Source organism: Talpa occidentalis, unplaced genomic scaffold (assembly GCF_014898055.3).
Source record: "Talpa occidentalis isolate TD23 unplaced genomic scaffold, MPIMG_talOcc4v2.1 talOcc4.6, whole genome shotgun sequence".
NCBI classification, from domain to species: domain Eukaryota; kingdom Metazoa; phylum Chordata; class Mammalia; order Eulipotyphla; family Talpidae; genus Talpa; species Talpa occidentalis.
The window spans coordinates 85,396,343-85,413,525 of record NW_023604972.1 but is presented as its reverse complement, the minus strand read 5'-3'; the positions used below and the strand labels follow the sequence as shown (position 1 = coordinate 85,413,525).

The window sequence follows — 17,183 nt, the reverse complement described above, 5'->3', positions numbered from 1 at the left end:
AGGAAGACCAAAATATTGAAAATAACTGGCTAGATGAGTGGAAGAATTAGGAAGAACTATAAGTAGATTTGGTATGAAAATTTCACTCATATACATGTACAAACAATTCCAAATCCTATGACTTTACTTTTAAGGGGTCAAATTACAAAAATACAACATCTTAACTGAAATATTTTTCTTCAAAATTGTTCTACAGAAAAGGGGCACAAAAGTACAATGTACACAAACACAGTTATCAGAAATGCAAGCCCTTAACTTATAAGAGATATGGACATAATCTGTGAATGGTTAAATGTGGTAATACCTGCAAATAAACTTAAGATATGCAATAGGTTACTCACACCATACTTTAAAGATTTAAAGAGATCTGACTTTCAGTAAATGAGTTTCAAAACATGATTCTTTAGACGAAACTTAAAGAATATAACTATCAGATTAGAAATAATTATGAAGAGTTACAGTCACTGATCACAAAAGAAGCACTAAATAGTATTTCAAAACCTGCAATGCAATACTTTGTTGAAATTTGTTTTAATCAAGTACAGACTTTGACTTTGAATAAATAAAAAGATTTAATTACTAAATTTCATGGTTTATCATAAAGAAAATATCAAATTTCACTCTAGCAAAGATTAATAGAAAAATCATAATAACTATGCAAATTATTTACATAGCTTAAATAGATATCAAAGATTGCAGACATGCTCTGAGGAACAGAACTAATTATCAACCCATGATCCACACATGGCTAATTATCAGCACCAGAATGGAACAAACTTTTGTCACCTATTCAGTTTACACCGCAGCTTCCACATCAAGGTCTCGCCATTTCTAGTCTTAAATAAGAACCAGCCATGTAGAGCATTTAATTCTAAGTGCAAACACAATTTCAACACAAATTTGTTTCTTCTCTTTTTTTCCCATCCATTTTCCCTCTTTATTTTCATAAGATAACATACCATGTTATTTCTTGAAATACACAAACTGTTGGTGGCTGAAAACTCTCTTAGTCACCTCCACTTCTGAAATCATTCTCCCCAACTAGTAAAAGAGCAAAATGGAAGTCTTCTATGGGAAAGGCATGTTTTGAAATTATTTGAATAACCAAATTATAGCTTAAGAGAAGACATGTATTTCTAGGATTCAACCACCCTCTCCATGCCCAAGAATTCCAAGTGAAGAGGCCAAACTTCTAAAACTCACGAGGTTTTAGCATCTTTCTCAGGAAAGGTGACAGAGCTTTTTCTGATGAAGACTTATGTACTTATCTCCAGAAACCTATCAAATAACAGAAATTCAAGTCTAACAAACAGAGGTACCTAAGAAAAGCCCTCACTGATGAAGATTGTGTGCATGGCAATTCAGAAAGGATAGTAAATTGTGGGAAGTCAATGTTATATTTTCACCATACGTTACTATTTGAAGACACATCTACCCCCCATTATCCCTGAAGAGAGAATGCTGAATACTAAACTCTTTTCACAGTGTTTCCCTAATCTCTAAGGTGCCTCAGGACTCCTACCCAGTGCTTTGGAAACTAGCGATATCATCTGACAGGATTACCAGGGGTCAGTATTCCTGTACTGGTTGGAATTTCAGTGGGAAACTTTTTGACAGTTCTGCATTTGAGAAATTGGATGCTGTGCCCCCTTTTTTTCTTAAAAGTATCTTCATATATGCCTTCTTAGCAATGACAATACCTTCATATAGTCTAAATATTTTTGGCAAGGGAGGTCAGGGATAGTATGGATAAACAAATAATTTCTAAGTTTTCTAGATTGCTGCTATTAACAAGTAGAAATCAGTAAATGAAATCCAATGTAATGTCATCCTGTTTATCAACAAGTGACAACTATAAATTTAGGCATATATATTAAGAAAATGGTTTGAATCATAGTTTGCTGGGTCCCTTTTACCAAACTTACCACTGCCCCCCACCTTACAGATGAAGGAAAGATGACATTTACTTAAAACCAGTGTACAAATTCCCCTCACTGCAAAGAATTAGGATTCAGATAAGTGCCAGGAAAAGCAAACACACAACTGATGGAATCAATAGCTTGGGGGAAAAACAGGGCATCGGAACTAAGGTTAGTGGGTGAATCATTAAATGCCCTGGTAAATATTTGAAACCCTATAAAAATAAGGAAAAAGCACATTAAGGGAGAAACTATGACTTTTTTATTCTTTACATGTAAATGAGTAGCATTAACTGCCTTAAAAGTTCCGTAAGCATTACATACTTTTTAGGTTCTCACATCATTGTGACTTTAAATGAGACACTTAAAAATACCTTTGCTTGTTATAGATAAAATAAGTTCTAAGAAGCCATGTTTCTCCTAAATCTGGGCCTCCATGAAAATGTTCATCTCTAGGGGCTTGCTGTGAATTCAGAGATGCAGAGAAACATGAATAATTCAAGCTGGATAAAGAAAGCTTTGGGATAACCTTTATTTATCCTACATAGCCGTGTGGAGTGTATCTCTTCCACAAAACCAAGTATATAACCTTAGTTCTGCCACAACAATTTCATAAATCTCTGCTGCTCCTTCCTCACAGGTCCACACTGCACAGACCTAAAGCAGGCACACTGGCCCATGTTTCCTCCCAATTTACTACATTCTATCAGGCAATCAGTTGCCAAAATGACAGTGGACCCACATATGAGAGCAATTCTCTACCTTCCTACTTTATACATTCCTGAGAATACATCAACAAGTTAAATAAATTATCAGGGAATTTTATATTCCTTGAGAGACAGAAAACTTCCAGCTTCCTAATAATTCCTCATATGCAACTCATCAGTACACCTCTGCTCTGCCCACATCCTTTAATTCTGTCCTTGTCATTCATCAGCAATGGTGCATACTACTGGTTGAAGTACAATGAATGTCTGATTGAAGCTAAATATTAGTCCTTTTGGGAAACTAAATAATTTCCCTCTCATGTCAGCTGCATTAACTTTGTGAGAACTACACTTCTCACCCCTGACAGTAGCATGTTCTTTTCTGTGTTCTATTCAACTTGGAGAAACAATTGCAAAAAGCAATGAAGTACTCAAAACAATGTTTTACTGCCAAGAGAGTGGTGACACTGAAACTAAATGTTAGCTGGCAGAAAACTGTAATGACTGTCTATGGTATGAGGAAGCAGAGTTTGGAATAAATAAGAGAGCACTTAACACAGACAATTTCAGAGTATTGTCTTTCAGCTCACAGCTGGAAAAGTGTCATGGAGCACAGCATAGTTCCTTGAGGTCTTAGGAATGAATTCTCTTCATTCTCCTCAGACCAATTTTTCCTTTCTGCTGTACTGTATACTCTAAAGGACTTGGGTTTCCGTGGAGAGGTTCTCTGTGTCAGTTAGGATTAGGTGTAGCTACATGAAACTGGTAACCCAAATATGTGGCTTAAATAAAGTAGTTCACTACTTTCTTTTTGTTAAGATTTATTTACTTATACAAGAACCAGGGTACAGGCCACATGGGTGGGAGGGTGAGAGGATTCACCAGAGACAGAGCAGGGAACAGAATAGACAGACTGAAATACACTGCTGAGGGGAGCAGCAGGAGAGACAGGACAGGTCTGCCACGCCATGTGGGTTGCTCTGCAGCCAGCAGGGATCGAACCAGCACCGCAGAGGCTGAGGACAGCTTCACAGCACTGCACTCAACTACCTGTGCCACCAGAGAGTTCCTCACTCACTACTTTCTTAAAGTAAGTTCAGAAGCAGGAGAGCAGGGTAGGTGGGATGACTTCCAACTCAGCAGAAAGCTCCATCTACCTTTTAGTTCTGTCATCCTTAACAAGAAAGTCTATTTTCATGTTCACCTCATGGACCAAAAACGGCTGCTGAACTTTAGCCAGCACAAATGCAGTCCACCCAGAAGGCGGAAGTAGAACCAAAGCAGCAATATTCCCCCATCAGCTTTTAGTTGAGCATATTACTACCTGGAGAAAAATGAGGTTTTTTTTTTTTTTTTTTTTTTTTTGAGAAAAATGAGTTTTAACAGTAAAACAGAAGGGAGTCATGGATACTGTGTATACAGCTAGATATCTGTGCCAACATATCAGCTAGTTTTAGTTTAGGGCATAAACCCAGTCTCAGGAAAAACCTGGAGACATCTGAAGGTCTAGGCTTGCTCACCAGAGAAAATACCACCGAGTGGGGAGACAACCTTCTAGCATGGAAGAGTACACTTGCTCAGAGCTTCCTTTTGCATCCTTCCCAAGCACCCTGAAGTGGGAGGGAGATGCTGCATAACCCACAGTCCTGGTCAACTCCACTTCTCCAGTTCGTCTCAGCAACATGCTAGACTGTGCTCTGAGGGAGCATCTTTAAGTTTAGGACATCAGACCAAAGTCTTGGGGAAAAACTACATTACAAATAGTGGGGGTGGACTGGTGGGGGGGGGGCTCCTGGTTTATCCACAAAGGCCTATTTCACAGGTAATGTAGTAGAAATAGTATTCATTAGCCATCATCTAAAGTGAAATTGATTGAATTTCAATCGATTAGTTTTTGCTCTAATGAGGTGTGCAGAAGAGCCTGGATGGAAGGAAAAAGAAACAGTAGCGGGAACAACTCATCTTTTTTCTTGACTTTGTGCTCTAGCAAAGCATCTTTGAATTGCTCGCTCCCTAACAAGTAACTCATCTTCTTGCATTTTCCCATAGTCTTTTCATGCTCTTGGCAGTGCTGTGGAGCTCATTCAGAGGAATTAGTGAGAAAAAAGAGGGGCCATTCTACACACCTCAATAAACTCCAGCTGGAGAACTGAACAGTGGGATGAGAGGGAGGAAAAGTATGGGTTAAACTTTGTTCTCCAAAATATGAAGGGTTCCTAACCTTCAGTCCCTGTGAATGTGACCTTATTGGAAAAATGGGGTTTTTGCAGATGATCAAGTTCAGATGAAGTCATTAGGGTTGGCTCTAATCCAACATGACTCTGTTCTCATGAAAGAAGGAAATTTGGACCTAGAAAGAGCTATGCACACAGGGGACATACCATGTAAAGATGAAGGCAGAGATCAAGGTGATGCTTGTAGAGCCAAGGAATGTCAGAGATTGCCAGCCCTCCCCCAGAAGCTGAGAGAGAGACCTGTATCAGATTCCTGTTCATCAAACTCATACAGAACCAACCCAGCCAATACCTTGCACTTGCACTTCTAGCCTCTAGAACTGGGAGATGGTTCTGCTGTTGAAGTCGTGCAGTTTGTGGTATCTGTTGGGGCAGCTCTAGCCAACTCATACAGAGAATGACTGCAGCATGATCTCCCACCTCCTGGGGCAACACAATGCTTCCTTTCTCTCAAGTGTCTACATCCTGTGTGTGTGTCTCAGGTTACTTCTCAAGATCCATAATTTTCAGCCACAATCATTTACGTATTTGAGGCTCTGGCCACGCAGGTTCAGGGTTGGCTGCATGAATATTCAATGACAGCCAGGGGAGTGTGCTGGGGGAGCCACAGCACCTTCCTTTCTAACAAGGATCATCCTCTCCTATGACTAAGATAATGAGAAGTCAGATGCTGCTAAACTAGGTACCTGTTTCAAAGCCTGCACATGTGATGTAACTGTACTGATATGTTACTGCCAAAAGGGCTCTGTAGAACTAGTGGGGGGAAAAGGAGTAAATGAGTATGCACTGGGAAGGACTGTAATCACTCACTTCTGATTACACAAGCAGCTCAAATATCTAAATGTATTCAATTTGTTTATGTCTCTTAAATGTGTTTCTCTGCTTCCGTAACTCCCCTCCTTCCTTTCCTTCTGATCATTTTGTCACAGGAGCTGTCTGGAAGACAATGGAAAAGGCAGGGGTTGAAAAGGCTAGTAAAAAAGTTAAACCTTTTAATGATAAAAATGAACTGGAGGGAAGCTTACATCTATCCATATCCACTCTGTCTTTTTTTTAAATAAAAATATCTAAGAAGGGAAAAATGATCTCCTACCAAAAAGATCAACTACTCAGGTTGATAAATCAAACATAAACACTGCTGAAGCCCCAGCAGCCCTCTCTGATCTCAGTTTCCTCATCTGTCCCCAGAGGTAACCACTAACATGATATTGGTACTTATTATTCTCACACATGTCTTTATACTTTTACTACAAAGACAACCCACCTAAACCAATGATGCTCTATGTCTCTGTCCCATTGTTGCTATTTTTCCCTTTTTCTCATTTAGCAAAAGAATAATGATGGGATAAATGTATTCAAGCCATAGGAGTAATAACTGAAAATAGTTTAATTTTATTTCTATCAATCAATATCTGTTTTTGCTTATGTTACCTGTCTCTTCACCTTAATAAAGCTGTGACATGGGGAAATCAAGCCAGGTCAATGGAAAATATACTTTGAATAGGTATCTATTACTGGCAGTCCTCAATTCAGATCAGTAAATGGACGCCTACCTCACCTGTGATTTAAAATGTTCCAAGACCAAAAAACAAAACAGATAACTTAGAATTCAGGATAATATTAAAATCAAAGTACACTCCTTTACAGAGGACTGGAACAACATTAAAACAATAATCAATAATGAATTTGTAACTCTTATTTATTTCATACATACTCCCAAATAAACTGCACAGGATTCAAATACATTAAGTGGAGGACCTGACATCCATTATGAAGTCTTGTGCACATCAACTTATCAAAAGTTTAATGTCTCTACAACCTAAAGTAGACATTAAAAAACTAAGTGTTCCATCAATTAACCAATGTGCTAATCCAAGCAAGAGTTAAGCAATAAGGGAGACGTGACTTTAAAACGCAAGCAAAAATATTCCATAAAAATTTATAGCTGTAGAGCGCTGGGTTGCAAAGCTGCCCGCGGCCTCTGCGGCGCCGGTTTGATCCCCGGCTGCTCCCCGGCCACCGGAGGAGGGTCCCACATGGCGCGCAGACCTCCCCTGCCGCCCGCTGCTCCCCTCAGCAGTGTACTTCGGTCCTTCTGCCTGCTCTGCTCCCCACTCTGGCTCTGGTGAATTCTCTCACCCTCCCGTGCTTCTGACTGTACCCAGTGCTTGTATAAAACAAACAAACAAATAAATAAATAAAACATGCCTTAATTCAAAAAAATTTAAAAAAAATATTTATAGAACCCCTGATACATGACAGACATGGCATTAGGCATGGAGGATCCAGCAGGCAAGAAAACTCCCCGACCCTCAGAGGCTTGCATTCCAGCAGGATGGTTTGTAGGAGGTTACACTAATGACATGTCCTGTGGGACTCCACGAAATCCTCACTAATCAATAAGTCACTCCACAAATCACAACTTGGCTAAGAATGGCTGCAGTGCTAGTTTTGGGGGAAATCTTATAAAGCCCCAAGTTAGCAAAACAAAGAAAATCTAATCTATTCTCTAAATGAATATAGCATCGCATTGTTGACCATGGGAATATGTTAAAATGTGTTCCTCAGGGTGATTTCCTACACATAAAAAGTAAAGGCTTCCCTGAACCTAAACAAACATTGCTAACAGTTGTAGAAAAAAAAATGTTAACATCTGGAATTATTAAAATACTATAATCCTCATTCCTCAAAAAAATAGATCACACTGATAGGGATATACATATAAATTTATTCTCCAAATACATCCTTAGAAATGCCTCCAGGCTTGAATTACTTCTGTCTTTGAAAGGATCTATAGGAGTTCAAGGGGGGGTCAAACTGTACCAACTCTTCTGAAATTAGCTATTTCAACAGGACACAGGTGCCTGGTCCTTCCAGGCCACTACTCCACAAGCAAATCAGCTCCAGATCTGATACTCTGTTAGAGATGGCAATAGGGAGAAAATGGACTAGCAAGATGGTAGGGTCCATAAACTATCATAATGCCCACACTGCTGGATTAAAGTGTTTCTTGATGATGGGAAGGCAACTTAATGCAGGACCGGCTACATCTTTTATGACAGGTTTTTAAAACCCATCTGAAGATAAGCTTTTCTTCCTCCTGCTCCAAACTCCACTTCCCAATAATCAAATGGTAGGTTATGAAACCAGGGAACAATTTGCTACATTTCTGAATCCTTCTACCGACAAGACCAAGTTTCATCGTTTCCTCTTCCTAACCAACTTGAAATATATGACTGTGTTCTTAGGTTAAGGTTCAGTGCTCAGGGATACAAACACAGGCAGAATGATTTCTTCACTGGCAACCAAAATGCAAGAGTTACAGCATCCTCGATAAAGTCATTTATACCCTGTAGAGAAGAAAGTTGCCCTGAGGTGTGAAGCTAAGGCACACCTCTGGGTTTTCAGGAGAATTCAGATCTAGCACCACCATAAAAAAGGAACCAAGAAAGTGAGAATAAGTTGAAGTGTGTGAGCCACAACCTCGCAAAGTACTCACAACCCTCCAAGCACTTCTTTTACCCTCCAGCTCATTTATTTCCAAAGTCAGTTCTCTCGATGGCTGGCTAGAGATTTTTTTTTTCCTTTTCAGCCTTTATATACAAGGATCCTGCTGCAAACATCTGTCACAATTGTCATTGGCTGACCCCTAAAGATGGCAGACTGAGATTGCCCTAGTATTAACGTAACCCAAGAGAACAATTCTTTCTGCCAGGCTTGCATTGGGTACGAAAGCCTTCAACTACCTGGCATTTCTTTTAATCAGTTGTACTGCTTTTGGGCTCATTTCACAAAGCCATCTGGCTTTGCAAACATCAATGCAAGGACTATGAAAAACCCCACTTTTTATCGTGGCCCCGCAATGGGGCGCAATCCACTTCAAAGTGCGTTAAGCTCCCAGGGTTCTGGTGTAGAAATAGCTCGTTCAGATTCGTCATTGTTCAGACATCCAAGGAACCTAGCCATCCTGGAGATAAAAGGACCCTTCCGAAAGCACCATGTTAAAGAAAATATTTGTTCAGTCACAGTGTCCCTACAAATGTGAACTTATGCTCCAAGGCTGGGTGTCTAAGAAGATGAAAATGAAGGGGCCTTAACAGATGTTGTGGAGACCTAGTTAGATGAATTGAAGGCTGGGCAACATGTGCCGCTCTAAATTGCAGAACTGAGGCACCCTCTGTCCTGTGAATATTCTACTCATTCTTACAAAACGTTCAAAATGGCATTAAAGAGAAACGCTTTATACACCTGCAATTATATTTAAAATACTATCAATTTGACAGGTTTGCTTTTGAAATTCTCTATTCATACACTTCAAACTAACCCCTTTCTAAGAGACAGCAGGCTGGCCTTTAACAAATTCAATGCAAGAAGGGACCTATGACTTTTACATACTTCATTTTTGCAAATATTTATTTCATTTACTAGAATTTGAATATTAGAAAGGACAACAGAAAACTCATGAAGACTGATACTTAAATATTTAGATTTACAAAAAATTCATGAGAATTAATACCTAGTGGTTAAATTCAATATGTCATTTGAAAAGGTAGTTTTTTGACATCACTTAACCTGGCAGTTAAATGGGACATGTCACCAGCCCACAGTAGGTTTCTCCGAAGAGGCAGCTATTCCTCTTTAAGACACAGAGAATAAGGGTCGTGGACTACTGACCCAGTGGCTTTATCTGAATAAATGTAGCACACAGCTCAATGGTATGAAGACCTGACAGCTGAAAAGACAAGTACTGAGGTCGAGACTACAGCTGATTTATAATTTCCACTAGGTGCCCAGGCACAGGAGGGTCTTCACTCCAGGCCAACTACATCTTCTCTGGGTACAAGTACTGGGTGGAAGCAGGAGGTAACTATGCATTACCTTCTTTAGAAGAGAGCATAAAAACTGTATTTATACTTCATTTACAAATGGCTTTAAATCAAATAGAAGGCTTAAATGTAACTCTGACTTTACTAAGTCTTTTTTTGTTCTTCATATAAAAATTTAATATCCCCTGTGGGGTGCAGTATGGTAAAATACATCTGAAGAGGTGTGAATCTATAACTCTGAATCATATCCAGTGTTGTAAACCAATGTTATTTCAATAAAATATTAATTCATTAAAAAATCAATTAATTTCCTCCATTTTCTAAATTATCATCTTTAATATTTATAGACATGTCAAAACTATAGGAGTATATCAATTTTAAAAGTATGTTATTAAATAATAATCACAATGTAATAATTATTTTACTATTTCATTCTTGGCTATATAGCACACTGTTTTTTTCTAATTAACCAAGTAAACATGGGTATAATCTACATGGCACTGTACCTTTATTTTTATAAGCAAAATACAGGTCTGAAGTTCATTTGTATCTGTGTTCATTTGTGAGACAATGTTACTATTTTTAATCCTAAGCAGCATTAGTGTTTAGCTCCAATATTTCAAATGCTTTTAGAAAAACACAAAGGTATTTATTACTTTAACAACAATTCAAGTGTCCAAAAAGCAATTAAGAATACTGGTAAATATAATTAAGTTAATATCATATTAAATTTAAAGTCAAAAACTTGTCAAAAATACATAAAAACATTGGACTTAACCCAAAGTTTCAAGAGTGACAATTTCCAAGTCCATATAATTTTTGACAATGTTTAAGGTTTAGAAGAACTAAATCAGGAAAAATGCCAAAATACCTGGCTTATTATGTACTTCAGTTGTAGTCGTAGTTTGTAAATTTTATTTACATAACCTTCAACCACTCCACAGACATGTATACACTTTTTAGTTTGATATATAAACAAATAAGCCATTGAAAATCTTAATAACTTTAACTTTAATTTTTGAACTGAATGAAGTATGCCATGTCTGTATCCCTATTTTGCATTTGGAATAATTGTAGAATTATCACAAAGACAAAGTAAAATCACATCTAAAGAATTAAAATTCATTGAAAAAAATAACCCTTTCTCAGTTTACTAAGGAAATTTTACAATTAGTAACATCAAGTAGAGATTCCCACACTAAGAAATACTACACCTTTTTCTCTATTTACCAGAGCTCCATGAAATTTCATATTCAAAACAAGGTAACATTTCCCAAATTTATGTTTTAAAATTTAATTATACCCAAACAATGTGAAAATAACAGATGGCTAAAAACAACCATGGAAAATATGGAAGGCCAGAAAAGCACTTACCAGACACTACAACCCACCAGAAAGCCACTGCATTGACCACAGTGTGCTGATGGCACAGAAATAGACATGGGGATCAGAACATGGTCCAGAAATAAGATGTAGATAGAGATGGCATCCTTGTAAATGAGATGGGTAATACTTCAATAGCATAAAAAATAAAAGTTCCTGTAATAAAACTGGAACTTAAGTAACTGGTTATCTATTTAGAAATAGATAATAGGGATGATAGACTCCTACTTCACATCATGCACAAAACCTAAAATTAGAGTAAGATTTTAGTGTTTCAAAAAAATGGAGAGAAAATTTCACAAAGTATTTGCATGACCTTGGCTGGACAAACACCATCTTGAATAAGACACATAACGCATAAACAATAGAGAAAAAGACAAACACATTTAATTAAATAATAACTAAAAATCTTCATTTGGCAAAAGACATCATAAACAGAGAGAAAAACTGTAAAGATACATTTGCATACATATTAAGGAAGGATTAACATATCTAAAACATAACAGCTCCCAGAAAATGTGAAAACCACAACCAAAAAGAAAAACGAGAAGTGAAAGTGAATATGAAATGGAAAAAGAAATTCAAATGGACAATAAACATGAAAACATACTTAACATCAATGGCAGTGGAGGAAATGCAAATTAAAGTAATGCTCATAGTTAATAAGACTGGCAAGAATTAAAAAGAGCAGTGGCATTCAATGGTGGTGAGAATGTAGGAAATGGGCACTCTGATGTGCAAAGGTGATTTACTGTTCCTTTGGGGGAAATAATCTAGCAATATCTATTAAAATTAAAAATACACATACCGTTTGACCAAGCAATTCCACTTCTGGGAATCTATCCTATAGGAAAAAAAAGGACCAGCATGTAAGGATATAGGTACAAAGATATTTATTGCAGCATTGCTCATTGTGGGGTAGAGGAGGAGGGGGGACTGGAAATCACATGAATGTCTATAATTGGGTAAATGGTTTAAAAAATTATCTGTAATATAAATTTGAATATAATTATTTAAATGAATGAGATAAATCTTACATGCTGACTTAGAAGATTGAGAAGAAAAGCAAATCGAAGAATGAGTGTTCACTCTTAAAACAGCAATAACAAATGCAATGAAACAAGGTATGTAAATCCATTTCCATGTGCAAGGAATGGAGGGATATGGATCAACCTCACAATGGCTACCAAGGGGTGTGAGTGGAGATAAGGATTGGAAGGATTGGGGTTTATTCACTTAATCTTAGGATATTTTTATGCCATTTCACTAGTTAATAGCATCATATTAATTTTTTAATATTCAAAAATCACTTAAGAAAAAGTTATTCACTTTTATTAGTGGTAGTAGAATAACAGGAGTTCCAAAAATTCAAAAAATATTAGCAAATAAGTAAATATTCCCTTCTTTGCTTATGGCCAGTCACTGCAATGTTCAATTTTGATTGCTTGCCCAATATCCTTATCATTTCTCTCCTGATAAGTATATCAGCCACCATAAACCTATGGAGGTTGGGTGGAACTGATCCCACTCCACTTCCAGGAGCTCCTGAATGATCTGAGCCTAATTTGTCCACCAGAAATACAATATGGAAATTTAATATGGAAATATTACAATACAATATGGAGCATTACAATCAGTTTAAATTTTCTAGAAGTCACATTACAGAATTTTTAAAGAAAGAGATACAAGTATTTTAATAATATATTTTTATCTAGGGCCTCCCCGGTGGCGCAGCGGTTGAGCGCTGGGTTGCGAAGCTGCCCGCGCCTCTGCAGCACCGGTTCGATCCCTGGCTGCTCCCCGGCCACCAGAGGAGGGTCCCACATGGTGCGCAGACCTCTCCTGCCGCCCGCTGCTCCCCTCAGCAGTGTGCTTCGGTCCTTCTGCCTGCTCTGCTCCTCGCTCTGGCTCTGGTGAATTCTCTCACCCTCCCGCACTTCTGACTGTACCCAGTGCTTGTATAAATAAATAAATAAATTGTAAAAAAATGTAAAAAAAAAAAAAATATATTTTTATCTAACCTAATATATCTTAAAATAATACCAATTCAGCATATAAACTACATTAATGACACATTTCACATTCCTTTTTCATATTACAATTTTGATGTAATATAGCCACATTTTAAGAGTTTTGTAGCCAATATGGCTACCATACTGGACACCACAGAAATAAACTGAGAGGAATGCTATAAATATTACCATATTCATATATGGACACATGAATTTGAAAGAGAAATCCATAATAGCAGGAGAAGAAAAACACTCTCCTCATGAGACTGAATGAGAATAAAGTAACCCTGGAAATTTTGGCAGCCATTTACAAGTGAGAAAGGGAGCCTGCAGTAGGGCAGAGGAGAAACTAGGTTCTTATTGTCAACACTGTGTTTCTGGAACAACACCTGCATTAAAGCCTGGATTTGTTAATTATATGACCTGGTAAATTTTTCTTAATTTTTCAGCTGCTCTCAGTTAGTAACACTATCACTTGCAATCAAAAGTATTCTGATTGGTAAACTCAGATATGGGCAATTCCATGTCCAAACAATCATTTTCTTCCTAAGTTAATGAATTCAAATGTTTCACTTTTCATGCATTTATGTGAGCCAAGACATTATATTGTCAAACTAGCCTTATTTGATAACATTTTTAGGCATCTTCTGGAAACAAGCCCAAAGATTTCCATAGAACCCCAGATTCCTGAACATCCAGTGTAATTTCCCATAGTTACTACACAAAGAGTTTATGTTCTCCAGACAATGCATATATAGTTTCAGAGCAACAAATGAGTCTTGCCCTCATTCCATCCTCTTTTCCAGTCCTCCCTTTCTAGAACAAGATTCTTCAACTTCAGCACTCCTGACTTTGTTGGTGGATGAACTGTTGTCCTGTATACTCTAGGATGGTTAGTAGTATCCCTGGCTTGTATCCATGATACAGAACAAAACACACCCCAACCAGTAGTTGTGACAATAAAAGTATCTCTAGAGATTCTCAAATATTCTCTTACGAAGAAAATCATCCCTAGTTCGGCATCTAGACCAACAATCAACTCAAATGTACAAATGACACTCACTGTTTCAGAGAACTATATCACTGCAGCAACTAGCAATTATTAAAGCATGAGGCCACCCTGTGCAATTGCTCCCTGCATCACATCCTTTCCAGGCCTTGTGCTCTCTTCTCTCTTCATTACACATGAACACCATGAGGTGTTAGAAGTGGTCCTTTTCTGTTCATGTTGTCCCTCCTCTACTCCCTGATTATGGTGAGCTTGAGCCACTGGCCTTTGCAGTTCTTTCCCAGAAGAAGTGGTCTAATTCCCTCTGACTTAAGCTTGAAATTACTGCTCCCAGAACCACCCATGCAACCATTTGGGGGGTGGGGCGTTTGAGAGAATTTTTCTGACAAAGTATATGTTCATCTATGGTCATTCATTCCCTGACTCTGCCTTCGAGGCAAGGCCACCTCTCCTTCATCATACCTCTTGGGAGACAATTTTACCCCAGTCTCTGCACATTGCACAACTCACACCTTATTCTCCTTAATCCATTTCTAAGACAATAATTTCATTATAACCACTGAAAAATTCTTCATATCTCCTTAAATTGACCTGTAGATTTGATAAAACTCCAGTTAAACAAAATCTCAACAGGATTTCTTGGTAGAAACTGATAAACTGATTTCAAAATTGAAGAATCTAGAAGAATCTATAAAAAACTTTGAAAAGAATAAACAAAGTTGAAGGACTAACATTATCTGATAACCAGACTTACAAAACTACAGTAATCCAGGCAGTTTGGTACTAACATAAAGACAGAATAGGTTAATGGAACAAAATAGAAAGTCTGCAAATACACACAGAGACAACTGATTTTCAACAAAGTAATTCAGTGGAAAAAAAGATAGTCTTTCAACAAAAAACAATTATTTAACCATAAGCAAAAATATGAACTTTAATCAATACGTGAGCCCATATATGAAATTAACTCAAAATCAATCACAGATCTAAATGTAAAATATAAAACAATGAATCTTGTGACCCTGGATTATACAAAGCATATTTAAACACAACAGCAAAGCATAACCGTATAAAGAACAAATTGATAATTAGACTTGCTCAAAATTAAAAACTTCAATAAATGTTATAAAGAGACAGAAAATGCATGCTACAAGCTGGGAGAAAATTTACAGATGATTTATAATGGCTTTATTTATAGTGGCCAGAAACTATTAAACAACCCAAACAACTATTAAACAAGTGAATGGATAATCAAACTGGTGTATCTATTAAATAGGCTTAGAATCAAAACAAGGGGGGTGAGAATTATATGGGGACTATAACCAAGATGAAAACGCATACATTGTGCAAAAATGAAAAATGATGTAAAAAACATATAAAATGAAAAAAGAAAAAAGAAACAAACTATTAACATATGCTTTAATGATAAATCACAAAATAATTATGCTGAAAAACCAGACTAATAAAAATGGTATAAATAGTATCGTTGCACTCATTTAAAACTGTAGAACATGCAAACTAATTTTTAGGAATATAAAGTATTTTTTGCCTGATGGGTGCCGTGGAGGTGGAAGAAGCGTTAACCTAGAGGAAACTTTGGGCTGACAAGGACATTTCACTACCTTGATTGTAAGGGTGCTTTCGCAGATATATACACGTCAAAAATTATGAAATTGTGCATCTTAAATCAAGTGTAATTTATTGTATGTCAATTACATATCTCAATAAATATGCTTTAAAAGGGGGGTTGTTTTAAACAGGGGGGTTGTTTTAAACAGAGGGGTTGCACATTGTTAGCTACTGGAAAAAACCTTAACTACAAGACCAGTTAGGGTCATACTGCTCTTAGAAACAGGTGAAAGTGGTTCATGGTATATGAAATTTCACGAGAAGCTGTCATTTTAGATTGTTTTATAGTTTTAAATTGTGCTGTGGCTAAAACAAACAGAATTCACAATACCTGGGTAAACTTAGCATAATACAGCCTAGGTGATGTTAAATAGTAGATAAAAGGTGTATATTGTGTAGGGAAAGGATAGAGTTTGAAGAAGTACCAGCTTGAACTATCTTTGCTTTAATTCTCTTTTTAAATATCTCCCAAGATAGTGATTACCATCACCACTACTACTGTGACCATATAGATGTATTCAACCAAAATCTTCCAGAGAAAATGTTGAAATAAAGCTTACATGTCCAGAATCCTCAAAGACGATATGTAAGTAACATGCTTCCAACCAGATGTTTCATGACAATATTTTTCCTTATGATGCTATCAGATCAACTGCATTTACATACAAATTGGTAATACCTTGTTGTTCCCCTAAAATAGTCCCTGTTGTTCCCCTAAGACATGAAACCCATGTACTGAACTATTAATAATTTCATTTCAGTATATGATGTCAAGTGCATTTTTAAAATATACTCCACTGCTTCCAAGTGCATCTTTAATCCATAAGGACTTGTGTCAGCGTTTAAACTAATTTATCCTAGACATAAAAAACCTTCTGCTTATTCTCCCAGATAATTGATTCTTGATTTGCTAAGATACTAAACACTATGCTTTATACCCTGAAACACAAAACCCCTGGTGAATTCATTCATGTGTCCATGCAGAGCAAACACTGTCTAGTGCCTCAGCAGAGAGGTCAAGGGAAGCTGGCAGAAGGAGCAGGAAGCTCTCGCTGTCCTTTTGTCCTGCTGCCAGCCCATAGAGAAGGTCCCCACTGTCCCTGTGGTAAACATTTCCATTTGTTCCACAGCAGCTACATGAGGATGTCAAATAATGCAACCATCTCCAAGCAAATGCCCTCCTCCAGTTTTTAAAAAATGAAAATAAATCCATAAATAACCTCTACTTCAAAGCTGACCTTCCAGAGTAAAAGCACATACCACCACCAACAAGAACAACAAAAGACCGCACCAGAAAATCAGCAGTGAGGAAGGGCCCAGCTCTCGGTGTTCATGTCGCCACAGTGGCATCCCATCAAGCTCAACACACCAAGAGTTAGAAATGATTTTTCCTGCACTGTAAAATTAGTATTTTCTAATTTTCTAGTAAAATTAGTATTTTCTAAGCATCTACAAAATATACAA

The 17,183-nt window shown here is 37.2% G+C and overlaps 1 protein-coding gene across 1 annotated transcript in view; it reads right to left on the bottom strand.

The window, feature by feature from the left end:
- Positions 1–17,183, bottom strand: part of MAST4 (microtubule associated serine/threonine kinase family member 4) — a 552,565-nt gene that overhangs the window by 225,555 nt on the left and 309,827 nt on the right. Inside the window, 1 exon segment of the mRNA XM_054688294.1 lies at positions 11,878–11,913. Coding sequence (XP_054544269.1) covers positions 11,878–11,913 — 36 coding nt within the window.